The following is a 23,059-nucleotide window of genomic DNA, read 5'->3' as shown; positions in this document are numbered from 1 at the left end:
GCAACAAGGTAATTAATTAAGGGAGAAAATTTAACAAGTCAAGATAAATAAGTGTTTTTGAAATTAATTAACTATGTTAATTTATGCAAATGAAAATTACAGATGATGTGTATGTAAACATGCGGAGACTACTCAAGCGTAGGATTTTGTTGTTTTACGTAAAAAGTTTCATAATAAAATATTAAATCTGAATCTTCATAAATGTTAGAATCCGAAATTAACGAGTAATAAATGTGTTCAAAACATTACAAATGCCTAAAATTTGACAGATTGGGTTTGAAATTGTAATGTTTTGTCTTATTCAAATCTGTTTTTATTAATTTGTTTTTTTTCTAATTAATCATATCTTCCACGTGATGACTCTAATTTAGTTACGAACTAATAAAGTTAACTCAGTGCAATGAAAATGAAAAAAAGTTAAAATGACCTTGGATTAAGACATGGGACATGTATAAAGATATAATAGGATAATATCTAATTTACATGGGCGGATCCAGCCATTTTAAAAGGGGTCTCCTAACCCAAGGACAAAGGGGGGATTCCAACTACATGTCCCCATTCAAATGCATTGATCGTCAAACAAAGGGGGTTCCAACCCCCATGCAAACCCCCTGGAGTCTGGCACTGATTTATATACATCTATAAATTTTACCATATCGAACACACAATTTCACAAGTTTATATGGGTCATGTATTTTAATAACAGGATACGGACTTTCCTGAAATCATGTTGCTTTTACATTCTCACAAAATTCAGAACTTGATGATTGCAGTCATTTTAAAAAAGAAGAGGTGGTATGATTGCCAATGAGACAATTCTACACAAGAGACCAAATGACACAGAAATTAACAACTATAGGTCACCGTACGGCCTTCAATAATGAGCAAACCCCATACCGCATAGTCAGTTACAAATGGCCCCGAAATGACAATGTAAAACAATTCAAACGAGAAAACTAATGGCCTGATTTGTGTACAAAAAATAAACGGAAAACAAATATGTAACACATAAACAAACGACAACTATTGATTAACAGGCTTCTGACTTGGAACATGCACATTCATACAGAATAATGCGCGGGGTTAACAACCCTCCCCATACCTGGGACAATGGTATAACAGTAAAACATAAGAACGAACAATAACAATCAGTTGAAAAACTCATCAGATGGACAAAAATACAAATACTACAAATATAAGGGGACGTGGCCGGGTACTTGTACATCTCAACAACAAAAGGGCATTAAATACAGATCTGAGAATACTCGCAGTTACTGACATGTAGTTCAAAACCACTAAAAACTAATAAAAAAAATCATGCATCTTAGACTATAAATTATCAATCAGTTCACATCCATCATCCAATGGATTTAGTGCAAAGACGTCATATACAGTCCGAAAAAAAACACGACCTTGTACAATGCCAAAATACAGGTAATGACAGATTGTAGACCCATGAATGTTTATATGTATATAACAATAATATTAAGTTTGCTTTCAATTTACTGATAACAAAATTAATATCAATACAAATAAAACAATATTCAATGATCTAATACAGTGTTTAATTGGTAACTTTTTAGAATTAGTTTATTTAAAGAATCGAATAATTACCAGGATCGTTTCGAAATATGGAATTTGAAAATGCAATTTTCTAAATATGCTTAATGAATACTAGTGTTTATCTAGATTGAATCGTTGCTTTCCCGTATCATGAATGTATTTACTAGTAATTTTGGGCCCTTTATAGCTTGATGTTCGGTGTGACCTATAATGGTTTACTTTTATGAATTTTTACTTGGATGGAGAATTGTCTCATTGGCACTAATACTACATCTTCCTATACATGTCTACTAGTCAACAACCAGATTCAACGTGATTGTTTCAAATGTTATAACATAAGTGCTTAAAAGACAAGCTATCACCTGAAATCATTATTCCGAATTCTAGCTTTCAAAACTTCAATATAATAGTGGAGAAGCAGCATATACCATTTTTCATATTGACAATGTTGCTACTTTTATTCGAACCATCGACCTAGCGCACTCAGGGTTTACCAAGCAACCACAAAACAGAAGCAGGTAAGGGTTGTCTCCCATTGCATATGATTTTTTTCAGAATTTAACTGCATTTATTCATTTTTTGAGTGATATTAGGAAAATATCTTTCGTATTTGAAAAAGTTATCATATACCTACTTTGAATGTGAATTTGATTTTGGAAATTGTTAATGATGTATTGTGTTAATACTGGTCGAATGCGATAGTTTTTGTCGTTTTCCTTACAAATAAGAGAATCAACTTTTTACATTAGTTATCTAAAACTTCTATGCGTTTCGGAAGATTTTCTTTTCAAATGTGTTTGTATACGTCATTTCGTGATCTCTTCCCTTAGTAACCTTAAAAATGTATGTGTTTGATTTCGTGTTGTTATGAAAGATTTAAGTACCGTTCAACAAAACTGATTAGTAACAATGTATGGTAAAGCAGAAATTGATAAATGTTATGCATTTTAAACTTGTTAAACCTGAACTGTTACACGATAGCTAACCATTAAGCATGTTAAGCATATGCAAATAGTAATGTCTTAGTATAAATAAAGCTAATATCAAAAGTAATAATCACACTCAAACAAAAATTTACAAAATTTATGAAAATTGTTAAAAATTTACTGTAAAGGGCTGAAACTCCTTAAGGGGTCAACTGACCATTTCTGTCATGTTGACTTATTTGTAGATCTTACTTTGCTGAACTTTATTGCTGTTTACTGTTTATCTCTATCTACAATAATATTCAAGATAATAACCTTAAACGGGAAAATTTCCATAAAAATTACCAATTCAGGGACAGCAACCCAACAACTGATTGTCCAATTTGTCTAAATATTTCAGGGTAGCTAGATCTTGACTTGATAAACAATAATATCTCTCTTAGATTTGCTCTAAATGGTTCGGTTTCAGAGTTAAAAGCCAAAATCTACATTTTACCCCTATGTTCTATTTTTAGCCATGGTGGCCATCTTGGTTGATTGGGTCACGCCACATATTTTTTAAACTAAATACTCCAATGATGATTGTGTCCAAGTATTGTTAAATTTAGCCGAGTAGTTTCAGAGGAGAAGATTTTTGTAAAAGTTAACGACGACGGACCAGGTGATCTAAAAAAGAGAACATCGACAAAAAGACCAACAAAATTACACAAAACACAACCCAGAAAACTGGATAACACGAACTTAACCAGATGCGATTACCTTTGATTCAGAAAAGTAAGTAGGTCATGCTCTACATCTTGCACACGTCGTGTTGCTTAGGCAAGTACAAACGCGGGTAAAAAGTACTATGCATTAGGTAATATTCGAGGTGAAAAAATGGAAGGGATTGTCTTTACGACAACTGTTTGAATTTTGCTCATACTATTCTTGTTATTTTACTTTTTGAAGTACAATGACATTGTTGATATTTTATGACTGCCTTGTGGGTCTCTATGTTCCCAGACAGTAAACTTGATTGACACTGATTGGTTTAACATTTCAAGTTTGAAACGAAGAGAAATTTGACTATAGTGGCTCCTGATTAATTCTTGGTAAGTAAATGATGCATAATTTCTTTAGTGAGTTTTTCTCACCACTTGGCGTCCGTCGTTGTTAACTTTTACAAAAATCTTTTCCTCTGAAACTACTAGGCCAAATTTAAACAAACTTGGCCACAATCATCATAAGGGTATCTGGTTTAAAAAATGTGTTCGGTGACCCGGTAAATGTAGGTTTTTGTTTATATCTCTGGAACCAAATATTTAGAGCAAATCTGACAGGGGTAACATTGCTCATCAGTTCAAGATCTTTCTGCGCTGAAATTTTCAGATGAATCAAACAACCCGTTGTTAGCTTGATGCCCCTGAATTGGTAATTTTAAGGAAATTTTGCCGTTTTTGGTTATTATCTTGAATATTACTATAGATAGAGATAAACTGAAAACAGCAATAATGTTCAGCAAAGTAAGGTCCACAAATAAGTCTGATGACAAAAATGGTCAGTTGACCCCTGAAGAAGTAATTGCCTTCTATAGTCAATTTTTAACAATTTTTCGTTAAATTTTTGTAATCTTTTACAAAAATCTTCTCCTCTGAAACTACTAGGACAAAACCCAAACTTGTCCACAATTATCATAAGGGTACCTTGTTTTAAAATTGTGTCCGGTGACTCCGCCCGCAAACCGAGATGGCCGACATTGCTAAACATAGTACAATGGGTAAAATGCAGTGTTTGGCTTATATCTCTTAAACAAATGCATTTAGAGCAAATCTGACAGAATAAAATTGATCATTAGGTCAAAATATGTCTGCCCTGAAATTTTCAGATGAATCGGATAACCCGTTGTTAGGAAGCTGCCCCTGGATTGATTATTTTAGGGAAACTTTGCCAATTTTTTGTTTGGTTATTATCTTGAATATCATTATAGATAGATATAAACTGTAAACAGCAATAACATACAGCAAAGTAATCTGAAATGGTCATTAAGCTATTGCCCTTAATAGTCAATTTTTAATAATTTTTATAACTTGATTTTTCGTAAATTTTTGTAATTTTTTTACAAAATATTTTCCAAAGTAACTACTGAGCCAAGTTCATTATAGATAGATATAATAGATAGAGATAATTGTTAGCTGCAAGTATGTTCAGTAAATTAAAATCTAAAAACACATCACTATCAAGAAAACTAAATTTTGTCATGAATCCATCTGTGTCCTTTGTTTAATATGCACAAAGACCAAAATGAGCGACACAGGTTCTTTAGAGCTTCTAGTTTAGATTAAACTAGAACACACCCGTGATATCGCGGGTCCGTGGCTGAATTAAAGTATATAACTATGCGCAAGACTTATTTTTGTATTAGTATTGTCATCTGATAAAGTCATGCCGATTATAAGATAGTTATCACAGTTTTCGCTGCTTTCAAATCTTTCTGTTTGAATCCGTCTAACTGGAACTTATCAATTAGTGGTAATATTAATTATTTGGAAAACAAAAGGTCCTGGGATGGAGCATTTTTTTTTAATCAACAGCATTGTCCTATATTAGTTATAAATAAAGTTGAATTCTTTGATTCGCTGTTTTACGTCATACCCGCTAACAAATTGAAAACTGTACCTATACGCCTTATTTTTAGTATTCGTATTGTTATCTTATACAGTCTTACTGATTAAAATACTACAATAAGTAACAATTTGACAATTTAGCAGTGTCAACCCTGTGATTATGACCCGTGTATATAGCGTATTCTGAATACACCGTTTGGTGGTGCGCCTGTCAAATGCGGAACGTACAGATAAGGTAATAGGTAACAGATGAATATAATTATTGGTATCGGTATCGGACTGGACCCGGAACTTCTTAATTATTGGCAATATTAATTACGTGGAAAACAAAAGGGCCTGGAGTGGTGTAATTTTTAATCTACACCTTTGTACTATATTAGTTACATATACAGTTGAATTCTTTGATTCGTCGTTTTTACGTGATGACGGCTGACAAATTCGACCTCGTTATTTTAGTATTATAGATATAACAAAAACCATTAAGTGAACTGTTCTTCTAACATATTTTCTGATGGTATAATACTAATTCCATAACGGGAGAGATTATACTTGATATTCATATGATGAAGACATCATTTTTCAATCAGTTTATTTAGGGTCTGGAGCTGGCATGTCAGTAACTGCTAGTAGTCCTTTTTAATTTATGGATCATTGCCATTTTGTTTAGTTTCTTTTGTTGTCTATTCTGACATCGGACTCAGACGTCTGTTAACTGACTTTTACTGTGTGTATTGTTGTGGTTTTTTTTTTCTACATTGGCTAGAGGTATTAGGGAGGGGGGGGGGGTGAAATCTAAAATCATGTTTAACCGCATTTTTATGCCTGTCCCAAGTGAGGAGCTTATAGCCTTTGTTAGTCTTGAATGATTTTTAATTTATGTTTCTTGTGCATATTTCGGAGTTTATAATATGACGTTCATTATCACTGAACTATATATACATTTTCGTTTAAAGCCAGCTGAAGCACGCCTCAAGGAGTGGGAATTTCTGGCGTCGTTGAAGACCCATTGGTGGCCTTTGGTTGTTGTCTGCTCTTTGGTCGGGTTGTTGTCTCTTTGACACATTTGTTATGTCCATTTTCAATTTTATTTTAATCTAGTCGTGCACTCTATCTGTAAGAAATCGCCTTTTCTAACAAGGAATGATGGAAGAAAGACATTAAAGGCTTTCTTAGCTTGTTTCATTTGTTTATAAGTTTTGATATATGCAACATATATTATGAATCTGCTGAAATTTTATAAGATAAATAACCCGAATTATAAATGTCGAACATAAAAATAATTGACACAAGAGATACAATCAAAGTAATTTAAAGTATCTGTTGTGAAATGTCTTTGTTCCTAAAGAATGAAAATGCAGGACAAAAATACAAAAAGGAATCCTTTATTAAAAATAAAATTTGGAATGTCCAATTGTATATATCATTTCAATGTCATATGTTTTGGAAGGCCACATATTTTCTGTCATTTGCATATGATTCGTGTGGCTGTTCAAAGTTGTTCTACACCAGTTGAAGTCGCTGGTTCAATCTGTCAATAAACACTGTATGTTCAATATTGTGGAGTCTGAAAAAAGACAAGAACATATTGAAATATCTTTAATTGAAGCAATATCTTCATAAGAGCGTTTAATCAAAATATAAAGTGGCAGGAATATTAAGTCATTCACCAAATGGTTATGAAGTCCCGAGTTATGTCGCTTTGTGTGTTTAGGAAGAAAACACTTAGTTCATTAAAATAACGAAAATAAAAATATATGAATTAAACATGTTAAAGACAACAGTTACATACATATTAAGGCAACATCCATAATAAGAGGAGTCGCATTCATTTCAAGGGGAAGTCAACACATGTTCAAATGTCGCATGTGACAGTTGCATTCGACCTCAATCTTAATTGACTACGATTGCCAGTTTTTCACTCTTGCTGGAGGTCGGTTGTTCACTCTGACTTCCTTCTTCAATAAAATTTGGCAATGGAGTTATCAGTAATTTTTGTCATTTGAGTTTAAATATATCCCGTTGGTATCTTTCGCCTCTCTTTTACAACAATGCGATTATCGTTTCAATACATATTTTATAACTTATAACTGATTTCCGACAGTGAACATACCAAGTAATTTAAAACATACAAAGACAAATATTTTATTGGCACACACAGTTTATCATTAAAACAACCGCATCAACAACTAAATCACTGCATGATTCAGTTACAAAATGTCACATTTCCAAAACCAGTTACTTACTAACCTCTCACTGGTAAACGCACACTTGTGAGTCCTCACTATAACATAGTCCCTCAGGACATTCCATTACATCAACCTTGTCTTCTAAACATCTCATGTACTTTTTACATGTGTAGGGATGGCGAACCGTCGAAAACAATGGAACAGATTCGCAGTAGTATTCTGAAATAATAATTTATGATTTTTTTCAATTATGGCCAAAAAACAGTTTCACATTAATTATGTCAGATGTGTTTCAATTTGAAGGAATAAATGTTCTGGTGTTTACTGTATAGCATACGAAGACTCGTAAGCTATTTCTCTCTGGCAACTACAATGATGGTATTTCATTTCATCATGATTTATTTCCAACTCCAAAGGAGGATTGAAATAAATTACAATCATCTATAAGATATTTGTTCAGTTCCCATTCAAGACTTATATAAAATTTGTAATTTCCTTTTTGTTACGTACATTTTTATACAACTGTCTTATTACCGACCAATATAGCAAAAAAAAAACAAAAAAAACAGCCAATGAATACCAAAGGGTCTCCAACATAGTGAGAAAATGTATATTTTTTTGGTAATTTTCTCCAAATATTACAACAATTAAATCAATACAGACATTATAATCATTCAAAATATGTTCCTGTTAAAGAGTCACAACAATATATGTGATCAAGATGAACTTATTTTACATATGTATGAATGTTACACCCCAGTTTTTGGTGGAGTTCGAGTTGCTTGGTATTTAGTGTTCTATGTTATGTCTTATTATACCGTACGCATGGCGGTAATGAAACAATGTATTCTTTATCTAATTAAACGTTTGTACCTGATATCAGCCAGATTTCCCGTTCTGTATATTCTTCAGAATCCGGGGCTTGGCAACGGATTTTAGCACCATTCCACTTCATAGGAAAATGGAAGTCTACTTGGACGGTTTCTTGCCGACGACAATTTTTATCTGTTACCGTTCTTACTGCACTATGAAACCTATACTCTTCATACTCTGTTTGATTTCTGAATTTTACCCAAAACTCGAGATGACCTTTCGGATACCCTGGATTTCCTGTACAAGAAAATTGCACACTTGTCTCCCCAAAGATTTCAGTATTTATATCAAATTCCGGTTTGCCGATAGGAGGAGCTGTAATATATATGTGTTTATTTTAACTAATATCAACATTTAAAAATATGATATTGATCCTATAGGAATTTTCATTAAAAATTATCAAAAGCATGCATTGGTTATTTTGTTTCTAACAGGTTCAAGATTATGTCAATATATGTATAAATGATGGTGAAGTCATATCAATCAAAGTGAGTTCATACACCAACGTATTTGAACAATATAACAGGAATTGAATGTAGAAAACTGTTTAATAGATAATGATATGTCTTTTAAAATCATCAAAAGTGATATATCTCCTGTTTTTCACGTTTTGAAAGCTTATGGAACTTTTGATGTTTTGGGTGTTTCTGATTGACATGTTTCTAACGATATTTTTGTTATAATTGAAATAGAATTGAGAATAAAAACGGGGAATGTGTCAAAAAGACAACAATAAAATTGAGAATGGAAATGGGGAATATGCCAAAGAGACAACAACCCGAACATAGAAAAAACAACAGCAGAAGGTCACTAACAGGTCTTCAATGTAGCGAGAAATGCCTGTACCCGGAGGCGTCTTTCAGCTGACCCCTAAAAAAATATATACTGGTTCAGTGATATGAACGCCATACGAATTTCCAAACAACCCGACCAATATAGCAAAAAAAAAACAGCCAATGAATACCAATGGGTCTTCAACACAGTGAGAAAATGTATATTTTTTTCGCAATTTTCTCTAAATATTTCAGCAATTAAAACAATACAGACATTATAATCATTCAAAATATGTTCCTGTAAAATAGTTACAACAATATATGTGATCAAGATGAACTTATTTTACATATGTATGAATGTTACACTCCAGTTTTTGGTGGAGTTCTTGTTGCTTGGTATTTAGTGTTCTATGTTATGTCTTTTGTACTATTGGTTTTCTTTTTTTTCTTCTTTATCCATGGCGTTGTCAGTTTAGTTTTTTATCTGTGACTATGCATGTCCTCTGATATCTTTCGTTTTTTTTTATAAAATGATTGCTTACAAAACAGTTATTTAATTTTAGGGTTCCATATGAAATACATACTTTTAACTACTACATCAGCTGACTGATGAAATCCCCTGTCCACAGAACAAACATACGTCCCTTCATCCTTGCAGCTAAATTTATTGAAAATAAGCTGGATCTCTGCATACGTGTCTTGAATATCACTGGATACATCAACAGTGCGCCCAAGGTTGGAGCTTGCAATTCCCTTAGATTGCAGAATTACCATTTCCCTCGAATTTTTAGCAATTTCTAGCTCCTGCCATGATGTGAAATTTTCAATACGACATTTTGCAAGAACGGCAGAAACCCCTTCGAATTCTTCAGTTGGCTGGAAGAGCAGTCCTACAAATATTATTGAAAAGTTTATTTGATTTGGTTTATAATGCAAATGTTCTATCATAGAACTCATTAAAAACCCATCCTGCACCATCACCTGTCTTTGGTATGTGAAGTTACAAAGTTAATTTAAGTGACTCTGTTTATGAAAAATTAAATGCAAGTGTTTCAAATTACCATCATATCTTCTAGAAATTGAAACAAATTCAAGTTGATAAAATAAAAAAAAACCCAGAAATTCCATGTTTGTTAAGTCCGAAGTTACTGCTGACTACTGAAATATCATGATTGTTTATAAGCCTATTGCTGGTGACTACTTTCTCTCGTTTTACAATACTCAGTTGATTCTATATAATCAATCATGAAAATATTGCTTTTGGGAAATTTCCATGTTAATTTACCTGGACATCCTAAATCGCCACAATCTTGGACCTCAGCATTATTTCCATTACAATCTTTTCCACCATATTTCGCAAGTGGATTACTACAGGTTCGTTTTCTTTGCTGAAATCCACCACCTCCACAACTAACAGTACAACCGGACCACGACGTCCATTCTGACCACTGCCCATCAACTATATAAACAGTTATCTCAAATTAATAAAGATTGATTATATTTTTAAAATATTAGAAATCAACAATAACTTTACATGAAATAAAAATCTTTTTCATAATAATTGCGAAGATGAATAGCGTTGTAATCAAAGATCACCTATTATTGGTTTTGTTTCTAATCACACTAACAATATCAATTTTGCTGCGCAAAAACACTAACAATATCAATTTTGCTGCGCAAAAACACATTTAGGCAATAATATCTCTTTTGTGATGCTGGGGTCAAAATAATTGAAATTCCAAATTTTGTAGTAGTGTTATTTTAGAGTATGAAGATTACCCATATCAGAGGTTGTCTGCTTTTCTTATTTTCTGTTTTGTTTTCATTGCATTCGTGTTATGTTTCTTTTTTTTGTGTTGATCATATATATACTGAAGTGTATATGGTTGTGTAATTTGTTGCTGTTTCATTGACATATAGCTCATACCGTGTTTTATATACAAATCATAAGTAAAGTTATATTGTAATTCAACTCCTCAATGGAAGGTAGTAAATAATACGTAAATATCTCATTTAAGACTTACCTGGACAATTGTTTGTGTTGCAAGCTTTGTTTTCTTTATCTTGCCCTGCACATTTGCTTCCATTATACTGCGGAGCTGGATCTGAGCAACCTCTTGTTCTTGCTGATTCTCCCCCTCCACAGTTCACTGAACATTCTGACCATGCAGCCCATGAAGTCCATTGTCCATCAACTAATGATAAAATAAAATGCACGTAGATAAAAAAAGAAATATACTGTATGTTCTAAATGTTAGTGTTTGTTCTTAATGTTAGTGTTTGTTCTTAATGTTAGTGTATGTTCTTAATGTTAGTGTATGTTCTTAATGTTAGTGTATGTTCTAAATGTTAGTGTATGTTCTTAATAATAGTGTATGTTCTTAATGTTAGTGTATGTTCTAAGTGTTAGTGAATGTTCTAAATATTAGTATTTAGTGTACTTCCTCGCATGTGCTACCATTTAAACTCTCTAACAATTGATGTTTAGTATTTACATTTACATTCTAATTGGGGTTGGTATGTTTTATACTCACTTGGACAATGTTGTGAATTACAAGGCTGGTTTTCTGTTTTTTCTCCTTCACATGTGGTACCACCATACATCGGTGCAGGATTAGTGCATTTTCTGCTTCGTGAGTGATGACCACCTCCACATGAGACTGGACAAATTGACCATTCACTCCAAGTAGTCCAATTACCATTTACTGAAATAATAATATATACTATACTATTGACTGAAGTGATACATAGCATCAATTAACATAACTTGAAATTATTGTGTTTAGTCTAAGCATAAGATGATGATATTTTTAACATACACGCCACGTAGATCGGCACTATAATTAAACACCAAAAAAGTCCTGTTTACAAGTTTATCTTTAACGTATTTTATTGAACACAAATAATATTCAATCACATAGATGTGAACAAAAATACAGATGCCCACTTTGGCTTGAATTCAAAATGAGAAAGTATTCTTAAATGTGCGTATGATACAGCACACTAGGTACCATTGTATGATATAACAACTGTAGAATTCCCCAAATATGTATTATTTTGATTCATAAACTGATATTGTACACATATAACCTTTGTATGAGGTCGATACAAGGATATATTGACCTGAAAGAAGTATATTGACTCAGGACGAAGTCCGAGGTCGATATATCCTGTATTGACCTCATACAAAGGCTATATTTGTTATATTATTAATTTCCGACCATGCTTGTAACAAAATCGTCATTTAGATTTGTTGGAACTTTATAGATATTACATTGTCTCCTTGACAATAACAACATATTAGTTGTTATTTCATTTAGCTTTTTTTGGGACATCTTATGTATTTGAAAAAAAAAATCGTCAAATAATCGATCACCAGTATCATTTGCTTCAAAACGTCAAACAATATCCTGAAATTCATTACACAACGTAACAAAGTATATCGGTTTTTAGAATAACCGTGCAATATGCTTTTTGCCGGTCAATATGCTTTTTGCTATCCGCCGTTTTCTCTCTACCTTCGAAAATATAGTTGAACATGTGACTATCCCTTAACAAATCATATTTGTTAAAATATGCGAATCAATAATATAAATTAATATAAAATATGCTGTGAAAACTCGATAAAACTGATAGAAGATAGCTATTTCATAAAGTGGAAGAAAATCAAGGGGGGTATAAATAACCATCAATTAAATGCAAACGGAGAAAAAAGTCCGAAACGAAAAGGGAAAATACTATCCACAAATCACAACACGAATTTTAAATAGTGAAAACATGAGCCTCAACAGCAACAACAAAACTACAAATTACGAAATAATTCCTTCATGTCATGCTCTATGCTCATTTTAACTTGGGTAGGCATTATATTTGTCGATATTTTACACTGAGCGTTAGCGAGGTGTAAAATGTGGTCAAATATAATGCCTACCCATGTTAAAATGAGCATAGAGCATGACATGAAGGAATTATTTCGATTCTAACATGACAAATACAATATATTTATAGGTCGAGGCGTACGAAAATACCGTAAGAATGTTTGGCTGTTCCCGTTTCCTCCCCGAGGAGTATTTTTTATTACATTTCATATTTGATAAGTTTAAAAACTACGAGCAGGGTAAATATATGTTGTTTGATAAAAATATATGATAAAAGTTTATGTCAGCTGCTTAAATGTAAATATTTCCAAAGGATAACTATGGAAATATTGTTAATATAAAAAGTTTGCGCGCATGTGTCAAACATATTTGTTGTGCTCATTAGAACACGGCTTTGTTAACAAAGCGTAATAAGGACGTCATATTAGAATGACCAGTGTCCCCTCCACTAGTTAGTTCCTACGTGTTCCTCTCTTTTGATAATATAAATGCATATATTTTTCGAAGATGAATAAACCTTGAATTTATCACATGACGATCACTTGTATGTTCAATACCATATTTGATTTCGGAAACGACATTTTTGGATAAATATGATAAGGCATCGACTCAATTTACCAGTTTGCATTACTTACTAGGACATGGCTGAGTATTGCAATTTTCAGTTTGGTTTTCGTCGCCAGGACAATGTTGTCCCCCATATTTCGGTTCTGGTTCTGAACATGATCTGTTTCTACTATTCTCCCCTCCACCACAGGTCTCACTGCATAATGTGAAATCACTCCAGCTTGACCACTGTCCATCAACTGAAAGAATACACACGATAGTGAAAGATACAACTCAATACGCCGCCCAGGGACCTCCCATTACGACCAGAAACATTATTTCTGTGTTCATCAGTGTTTTGCGCCATTTTTCGGTTGTTTTATCAAAGATCAAATCGTTTTTAGGTGTTGGTTTGATTTTTTAGTGGTCTCTGTTTCATTTATTTATTCATTTGTCATTTCTGGTACTATTGGACCTGTCCTTATTATCTCATTGACACATACCTTATACTCTGATACCTCGCAATCTTTTATGTATTTTTATGGATAGACCGTATCATACGACGCTGTCATTTTTACTTAAAACTGACAACCATGTTTTTACTTTTATAAGATATGCACATGTTTCTAACGAGTATACCAAACTAACTAGGACAATGTTGAGTATTACAAATCTGTGTATCAGTGTTATTTCCTTCACAATCATCCCCACCATACTGCGGCTTTGGGTTTGTACATGATCGAGTTCTTGTGTGTGTGTTCCCTCCGCAAGAAACAGGACAATCTAACCAACCACTCCAAGCGGTCCAATTACCATTCACTGAAAAGGTAGTTTGTTTCGGTAAATATAAATTGATTGAAACAAGCTAACCATCAAACTTATACAGTATTTAACTTTAATTACTGCAAAGAGGAAATTATAATTATTTTCACTTAAATTTCATCAGAGGTTTATCTCACTTTCTATTTAAATGACGCAGAAAGATGCTAGAATCATTCTTGAATGCAGAAAGATGCTAGAATCATTCTTGAATGCAGAAAGATGCTAGAATCATTCTTGAATGCAGAAAGATGCTAGAATCATTCTTGAATGCAGAAAGATGCTAGAATCATTCCTGAATGATTAACACATGCAATGCTTCATAGACAATATGTATTCTTAATCTTATAACAGAACTGTTCGAACAAAGAACAATTCAGACTTGTTTTGTTTGTTCAGTAAAATAAAATCGAATTGATCGTAGTCGATTTTGCCTTTTATCTTATTTGGTTTTTCTACCAATTTGTGGTTCTAAAGTCGACGAGACATGCGTTTGGAGTCGTTAAGAATACACCGGATATCTTTGATACGTTTTGGTCATATCATTAGAAATTGTTTTGCAACTGCATGCATTTTTCTATTCAAAACTTTTGTATATTTACCTGGACATGGATGCTTGTTGCATTCATTAGACTCAATCTCGTTCCCCAGGCATTGCTCTCCACCATATTCTGGTTTTGGAACGGAGCATGATCTATTTTTGTATTGCATACCTCCTCCACAAGACTGGTCGCAATCTGACAACTCACTCCAGGGTGACCATTGACCATCAACTGAATTTAAACAATAAAATCGTCAAATTCGAGAGTAAATTATGACAATTGAATTGTGCATATGCTATCAATTTGTTTTTACAAGAAAGTTATGATTCCACTTTACAAAATTCAATATTTGAATGAAGTTGTACTTTATGGTCGTTTCAGAAATCGTTTGAATTTACGTTTTTGTTTGAATTGCTTTATCCAACAATGTACAAGAAGTTAAACATGTATAGAAAAGTAAACAAATATATATCTTAAATATAAGAAACTTCCTTAACCTAGTTTTGTACACTGTAAAGTTGATATGATACAAAACTAAACGTCGATTGAAGAAGAACCTTTTTGATACCATAAATGAATAAATGATGTAGTAAAAAGACTAGGGCTAATCTTTTCTTGAAAACGCATTGCTCTCGTGGACGTTTTGAACTTATTTTTGACTATTTATTATAGACAAGTAACTAAATAATTTTCATGGTTTTTTTTTAATATATTAACAGCACCATATTTAATAACATTGAAAGAAATCCATACTTCCTACTTTGTTTTTGCTGCTATACAATTTTGTAATTATTTTGAACTACAGACGGATCTTCCTCACGCACATCTCTCATTGAGTGTGCAGGTCAAGGCTTACTGTTGTTTTTAAGCCTTTCACCGTTTGCACACAAGGGTTTAGTTGAATAAATGAGGAAAGTCAATTTTAGGAATCTTTCAAACAAAATATCATGCAAGGGCAAGACAGAAATCAATAAATCAAATAGTTAAATCGATTTGACCAAACCAAAAGGCAAAGTATAATTCAAATTGTAAATGAAGTAACGTAAAGACTCACTTGGACAATGGTGGAAATTACAAGACTGTGATTCAGTATCGTTGCCGTCACAAATATCACCACCGAACTCAGGCTTTGGGTTTGTACATGCTCGCATTCTAGTGTGTTGATCCCCGCCACATGACACTGGACAAGAATTCCAGTTACTCCATTCCGTCCAATTACCATTTACTAAAAATAAAATAAATGTACCACTTTTTTGAAAAGCTACAAACAACGAATATTAACATTACACTTCACATCACTTAAATGTAAAAAAAGGCCCAAGTAACAGTAAGACATGTTGTTAAAATATGTTTGTTTATAATAGATAATTAAATCTCAAATGTTTGAGTATGAAGTAGTAGAATATAAATGTTTTGATTAAGAACTATGTATACTGTGCAAAAGTTTTATACTAGGTACAATAACATGTGCAATCTACACACTATATTGTTAAATGTTCAGAGCTCTCCCTATTATCATGAGTGTCAAAAACCCGGCCGTTTTTAAAAGTAAAATGTATCAGGCACATCATTCATTTTTATATTTTCTGTTAAGGAAGAATTGAGACGAACAAAAATGTTAAAATCACTAATTTGAAAACCCTATCTCGTGTATTTCAGGGAATCATTACGGATTTATTGACCTTCTTTTCACTTCATGATAATGAAAATTTTTAGATCACTGCATACATACTTGGACATGGCTCATTATTACAACTGTTTGTTTCATTTTCTACTCCAACACAATAGTCTCCACCATATAATGGTTCAGGATCAGTGCATGATCTATTTCTACTTTGCAGTCCTCCACCACAAGTCTGGCTACAGCTTGTATACTCAGTCCATTGTGACCACTGTCCATTGACTGAAATATAGAATTATGTGGGAATTTAAAGGTATAAACAAAAGGTAAGTTGATACGTATTAGAAATCTTTGCTTTAACCCTAAACAGATAAATCCTCGCCGAACTCTATCTTCCCATCCAATATCTACAAGTTTTCGGCTATTATACATTTTGTGAAAAGGAATGAACTTATTTCGAATTCACGTATATATTTTAAAACATGGATATTAAAATCACACAATCTATCAAGAAAATTCTAAAAGGCCATCTTGACATATAAAGTAAATATACTCTAATCCATCCCCAATCAAAACGTAATTAAAGCAAGATGAAAACGAAGACATACATGGGTAGACCAAACGCGCAAAACATAATTTATTCAAATAAACAAAAATGTGTCCTCAGTACACGAATGCCCCACTCGCACTATCATTTTCCATGTTCAGTGGACCGTGAAATTGGGGTAAAAACTCTAAGTTGGCATTAAAATTAGGAAGATCATATCATAGGGAACATGTGCACAAAGTTTGAAGTCGATTGGACCTCAACTTCATCAAAAACTACCTCGACCAAAAACTTTAACCTGGAGCAGGACAGACGGACGGACGGACGGACGGACGGACGCACAGACCGGAAAACATAATGACCCTCTACTATGGTAGGTGGGGAATAAAAACATCGTTATCACATACAAAAAGTATCAAATTGATAAGAGTATTTTTATTTATATACTTGTGGACTGGAAACATAAAATCTAATCAGATTATTTTCAAATAATAAGAAACCATTTTTAATTTATTCTTACTTGGGCATGGGTCTTCATTACATGTCTCCGACGTTGTTGCATTTCCAACACATGGATTTCCACCATACTGTGGTAAGGGATTTGTACATGCTCTTTCCCTGTCTTTCAAACCACCTCCGCAAGAAACGCTACATTCGTTCCAAGATGACCACTTTGTCCAATTTCCATCAACTGAAATTAACATTTAATAAATTAAATGATGATAAATTAATTAAAATCATAAAATCCTCGAAAATAGATAATGTATAAATATTACCTAGTATTCTAGCTTTCGGAAAAAAAAAAAACACGTTGAATAAACGTCCTAAATGACAATGCTAAAAAACAAAATACTCTTTTAGAAAGGATTATGCAATATCAGTACTAACTGGATAATTATTGAAATTAGTTAAACATGATCGACTAGATGCTTTATATCTAATAAGTCTCCTTGAAGATATACTTGCGAAATACATACTCGGACAAGGATTGTCTGAACATTTAGAAATATGGGTATCATTTCCTGTACAATGTTTGCCACCAAATTGAGATTTAGGATTTGAACATGTCCTGTTTCTAGTCTTGACTCCACCACCACATGTTACGCTACATTCTTCCCATTCACTCCATACAGACCAATTGCCATCAACTAAAACGAGATAAGACCAAGACACTGATAGTGAAATCTATTTTATTGAAATAAAAACTAAAGTCATATGAAACGAGTGAATGCTGAAAATTGAAGTTAATCCAATTCTTGAACAAATGCGTGCATACATCATAAACTTCGTCTTCTGTGCACGATTTTATCATTTTTACGCATCTATCCATTTCGTATAACTTGGTATTATGTGCACTATTGTATCATTTTTTTCGCATCCATCCATTTTGTAAAATCGTCAAAAAGATATTTTACTCCGTCAGTTTTGTTGTGAAAATATGGCAGCTAATAAATAGTAGTGTTTTAAAGCCGAAGTTTATCGATTGTGACCTTTGTAAACAAACAACAAAGAAGCATGGATATTCAAGTAAGCAAGAGTATAACATGTACAATACGATTACTTTGATGACTTAAAGATGTTAACGTTTGTTAACTCTCTCTGCCAATTTTGTTTCCCCCTTTGCACTTGCGTAAATAAAGGCAACAGTAGTATACCGCTGTTCAAAACTCATAAGGCCATGGACAAAAAACAAAATCGTGGTAACAAACTAAAACCAAGGAAAACGCATTAAATATAAGAGGAGAACAACGACACAACACTGAAATGTAACACACACAGAAACGGACCAAGCATCAGACAAAATCCCACGAGAATAACAAATATAACATCAAAACCAAATACATGAATTTTGGATAGACCAGTACCGTGCCACGTCTTATCTTAATATCTCAAAAATAAGAGAGAGTAATTTCGATCTCCGGATTTTAACGAGAAAGGTCACGCTGAGGTAACTGCATACGGAAAACATGTCGGTGAATTGTTGACGATACAATTTCTACTGAATTTGGATAAATTTTAAGAGTTTTCTTTTGAAAAAAGTATATGTACACAAGTTTTATAATGAAAACTAGCCATTTAGTTATAACAAAAACATATGCATCATTCTTTTTTTAATTTGAAGTTTCATATGACTTTAAATTATAGAAAACAAAATGATAATATAAACATGCATTAATGAGTTGATGAACATTTCATTAGTAAAAATTGATTTCACGATCAGGTACATTGCGATTGTTTTCTTACTTGGACATGGGTCATCATTACATGTTTCAATATTTGTGACATTTCCGAAACATGGATCTCCACCATATTGCGGTACAGGATTGGAACATTCTCTGTCTCTGACTTGCATGCCACCTCCACATAAAGCGCTGCATTCATTCCAGGATGACCACTCTGTCCAATTACCATTGACTGAAATTGGCACTTTATACTGTTATCAATCAATCCACCAGCATTAATGGTACAACATGCTGACCACTAAATGTAACATTTGTAACATATGGACCATTTTACAGTAACACACAGATTAAAGAACAATCTAAACATGACATAATTCGCAAGATGTATAGATTACCAATTTCAGAACTTGAAATCAGAAACATATGCTGTTATTATAAATGTGAATATAAAATGATGTTAAGGTTGTCATTTGATGATTCTCCTGGTGTGTGAGAATATAATATGTGTGTGAATACATTACCTTCATACTGAGATAGAGGATAACGTTGATAAATTTTGACTTCCATACACCTATTGTTATTTCCCTTGTAAATAAAAAGCAAAATCACAAAAATTCGGTAGGAAGTATGGTAAAAGAAAACAAACTTTTTAATATTTTCTAAGTCATCGAAATTGTTTTCCTTACTAATCATTGCGAATGTTTAAAATTTGAAGAACACATTTTTATGGCTTACTGTGTATTCACACAGTCATACTTTGATTACAATAACCACTATTATTTCACAAATGTATTACAATCGATGATTATACATGATAATGAAATAAAACGTGGTGATAACATTTACTGCAAATTACTTCTTATTTTTGATTAAGTGAAAAGTATATCAATAGTGCCCAACTGCATATTCGTACAGACAAAAATTGAAATACTTCATTTTATATCGTCCCAAAAGAAAAATATTAACATTGCAAAAATCTAATTCTTTTACATGAAGATGTACTTGCGCAATACATACCTGGACAGGGTTTTTCTGCACAATTAGAAATGTAAGTATTATTTCCTGTACAATATTTGCCTCCAAATTGGGGTTCAGGATTTGAACAGGTCCTGTTCCTATTCTTGAGTCCACCTCCACATGTTACGCTACATTCCTCCCATTCACTCCATTCAGACCAGTTGCCATCAACTACAAAGAGACACGAGCATTACAATAATGACGAAAACTGTAGCAAATTATTGTGTTTCGAAAAAGAAATACATATTTATCTATAGAAATCAAAATAAAAAAAATGTAATAAAAACATGCATTAATCAGTAAATGCGTTTTCCATTAGACAAACATTTAGTCATCAGAGTTTTTAATGTTTTCTTACTTGGGCACGGATCTTCATTACATGTTTCAATATTTGTAGTATTTCCAAAACACGGTTCTCCACCATATTGCGGTACAGGATTTGAACAGTTTCTGTCTCTGACTTTCATGCCCCCTCCACAAGTAACACTGCAATCATTCCAGGAAGACCACTCTGTCCAATTCCCATTGACTGTAAATGGCACATTATAACTATTATGATACAATCCGGATAGTTAAAACTTGCTGATCATACCATGTAACATTTGTAATACATTGCACAATTTAATAGTAACGTAATAGCAATGAAAAATTTGAAAAGACAGAATTTGCTGGAAATAGATTTTCCATTTCAGAAATGCAAATTAGGAATATTTTCTGTTATTATAATTTTGAACATAATTTGATGTCAAGGTTGTCGTGTGAATATGCCATAAATATGTGAAAATGTGATTTTTGTATGAACACAGTAAACTCATACTGAGATATAGACAACGCTTATAAAGGAAGACGTTTATACACATATTGCAATTTCCTTTACATGTAAATTCGGTACAAATTTTGGAAAAGAAAAAAGCTTTTCCTTTTTAAGTCATCTAAATTGTTTTACTTAATCAACCAATGCGAATATATAATATTTGAACACCACGTTTTTCTAGCTTGCTGTATAAACATGAAGACATATATTATTTAAGATAATAACTGTCTTTTCACAAATACATTTCTTATCATTACCTACAAAATAAAAGTAGCACTACTCAACCTTCGTAATAAGATCCCTCACAAAATACATTTTACTTTTGGTTATGTATACAGTATATCAATATTGCCCAATGCATATTCGTACAGACAAAAATGTAATACTAGTACGTCATTTAGTATCTTCCCCTCAGACAAATATTATCACTGCATTAATCTAATTCTTTTTCATGAAGATGTACTTGCGCAATACATACTTGGACAAGGATTGTCTGCACAATTAGAAATGTTGGTATCATTTCCTGTGCAATATTTGCCTCTATATTGGGGTCCAGGATTTGAACATGTCCTGTTTCTAGTCTTAAGTCCACCTCCACATGTGATGCTACACGCCTCCCATTCGCTCCATCCAGACCAATTGCCATCAACTACAAACAGAGAAAAGCGTGGCATAAATGACGTAAACTTAAAAAAAAAAAATTAAAAAATTATGGTTAAAATAAGAAATGAGTATTAAACACCACAATGCAAAAACAAATAATAAGATCATTTAAAACATGAAGATGTGGTATGATTGCCAATAAGGCAAATTTCCACAAGAAACACAATGACACAGAAATTAACAAATATGTGTAAAGGCCATACCTCATAGTATCTATAATAGTCTACTATATGACATTTGTAAAACAATTCAAACAAGACAATTAACGGCCATGAATTTAAAAGATGATCTGATATCGTGTCTGATGATTTGAACATGGAGTTTATAATGCCATATATCAGGCATAATAGTCCGGCGGCTACAAGCATATTTCAGACGAATTGTGCACATCCTGTTACAAGCATGAAATTTGGCATAGACCTTCCTCAACTATTACTCTTTTATTTCAGATAGGGAGGCATTTGAAAAAAATGTCTCACTTCCGGTAAAATCCAAAATGGCGGACGTCATACTTAAATCAGCCAAATATCGAAGGCTAGCGTGTAAAAATGTGTTATTATCATGCTACTATCATAATATTTGGTAGAGACCTTTGTATTTTACTACTTTTGGATAAATTAAATAGATAAGATGTCTTCAGAAATCCCAATTCCGGTTAAAATCCAACATGGCGGACATTGTACTTAACTAAGCTTATTTTTTAGGGAGGGTATTTGAAATGTGTTTTAACGTATTGCTACTATCATTAAATTGTAAAGGAACCTTTCTTTGGTGCTTCTGATGGATACAATGTATAAGACATATGTCTTAAAAACCCTTACTTCTTTAAATACCCAAAATGGCGGACACAGAAATATCATTTTTTTATTCAAATTTTTAACTTTTTTCAAAATGTAAAGAAAAGGATTTTATTTTGTGCTGGCCATTAAACTTTTGGCTTAAAGTTATCACCAAAACCACTTATTCTAGCATGTTGTAAATGTTTAGATATAAAGTTGACACTTCCGGTAAAAATATGACGTAAATTTCAAGGATGAGTCCTCAATCTATTTCTTCGATGTAGAGTTTTGGATAGATTGATTAAAACAAAATAAAATTACCTTATTACTAAAAAATATTTAAAGTTACTACTTTTTGGCCAAGAATACATTTTTTATTCACAGTCACCATGACATGCACACATCGCAGTGCACGGGATACCCGATTTTCAACATTAAAAATAACCGCGGTATCCTTTCTTACATCACCATTGTACAAAATTCTGACAAAATGATGAGGTCTCAAAACGAGTTTTTAAAAAGCTATCCTCTTTGTCCTCGCCTTGAGTGGGTAGCATAAGAGCCAATCACAAGCTCGTCTCCCTAAACACCTACCTAAGTATATTGCATGATTTACATGCTGGAAAAGACATGACCAAGTTGAGGGATAGCATCAAAAAGCCTTCCCTTTTGCGCAAATAGTTATTTTCTTGCTTCGTTAACAATGTTATACCGATCTGTTAAGTT

The 23,059-nt window shown here is 32.8% G+C and overlaps 1 protein-coding gene across 1 annotated transcript in view; it reads right to left on the bottom strand.

The window, feature by feature from the left end:
* Positions 1–6,455: 6,455 nt before the first annotated feature.
* The window catches only part of LOC134710763 (SCO-spondin-like), a 40,857-nt gene continuing 24,253 nt past the window's right edge, over positions 6,456–23,059 (bottom strand). The window contains exons 20-37 of the mRNA XM_063571159.1: positions 21,370–21,540; positions 20,436–20,606; positions 20,078–20,248; positions 19,122–19,292; positions 17,855–18,025; positions 17,398–17,568; positions 16,442–16,612; positions 15,764–15,934; positions 14,770–14,940; positions 13,997–14,167; positions 13,438–13,608; positions 11,459–11,629; positions 10,949–11,119; positions 10,210–10,383; positions 9,509–9,814; positions 8,152–8,466; positions 7,340–7,497; positions 6,456–6,656 (exon numbers count right to left, since the gene is read on the bottom strand). Of these exons, the coding sequence (XP_063427229.1) occupies positions 7,343–7,497; positions 8,152–8,466; positions 9,509–9,814; positions 10,210–10,383; positions 10,949–11,119; positions 11,459–11,629; positions 13,438–13,608; positions 13,997–14,167; positions 14,770–14,940; positions 15,764–15,934; positions 16,442–16,612; positions 17,398–17,568; positions 17,855–18,025; positions 19,122–19,292; positions 20,078–20,248; positions 20,436–20,606; positions 21,370–21,540 (3,173 nt within the window). The 3' untranslated portion in view covers positions 6,456–6,656; positions 7,340–7,342. The remainder of the gene's footprint in view (positions 6,657–7,339; positions 7,498–8,151; positions 8,467–9,508; positions 9,815–10,209; positions 10,384–10,948; positions 11,120–11,458; positions 11,630–13,437; positions 13,609–13,996; positions 14,168–14,769; positions 14,941–15,763; positions 15,935–16,441; positions 16,613–17,397; positions 17,569–17,854; positions 18,026–19,121; positions 19,293–20,077; positions 20,249–20,435; positions 20,607–21,369; positions 21,541–23,059) is intronic.

The sequence above is a fragment of the Mytilus trossulus genome, chromosome 3 (genome assembly GCF_036588685.1).
Source record: "Mytilus trossulus isolate FHL-02 chromosome 3, PNRI_Mtr1.1.1.hap1, whole genome shotgun sequence".
Taxonomy (NCBI): domain Eukaryota; kingdom Metazoa; phylum Mollusca; class Bivalvia; order Mytilida; family Mytilidae; genus Mytilus; species Mytilus trossulus.
The sequence above is the reverse complement of the archived record's forward strand: the minus strand, read 5'-3'. Positions and strand labels throughout refer to the sequence as shown.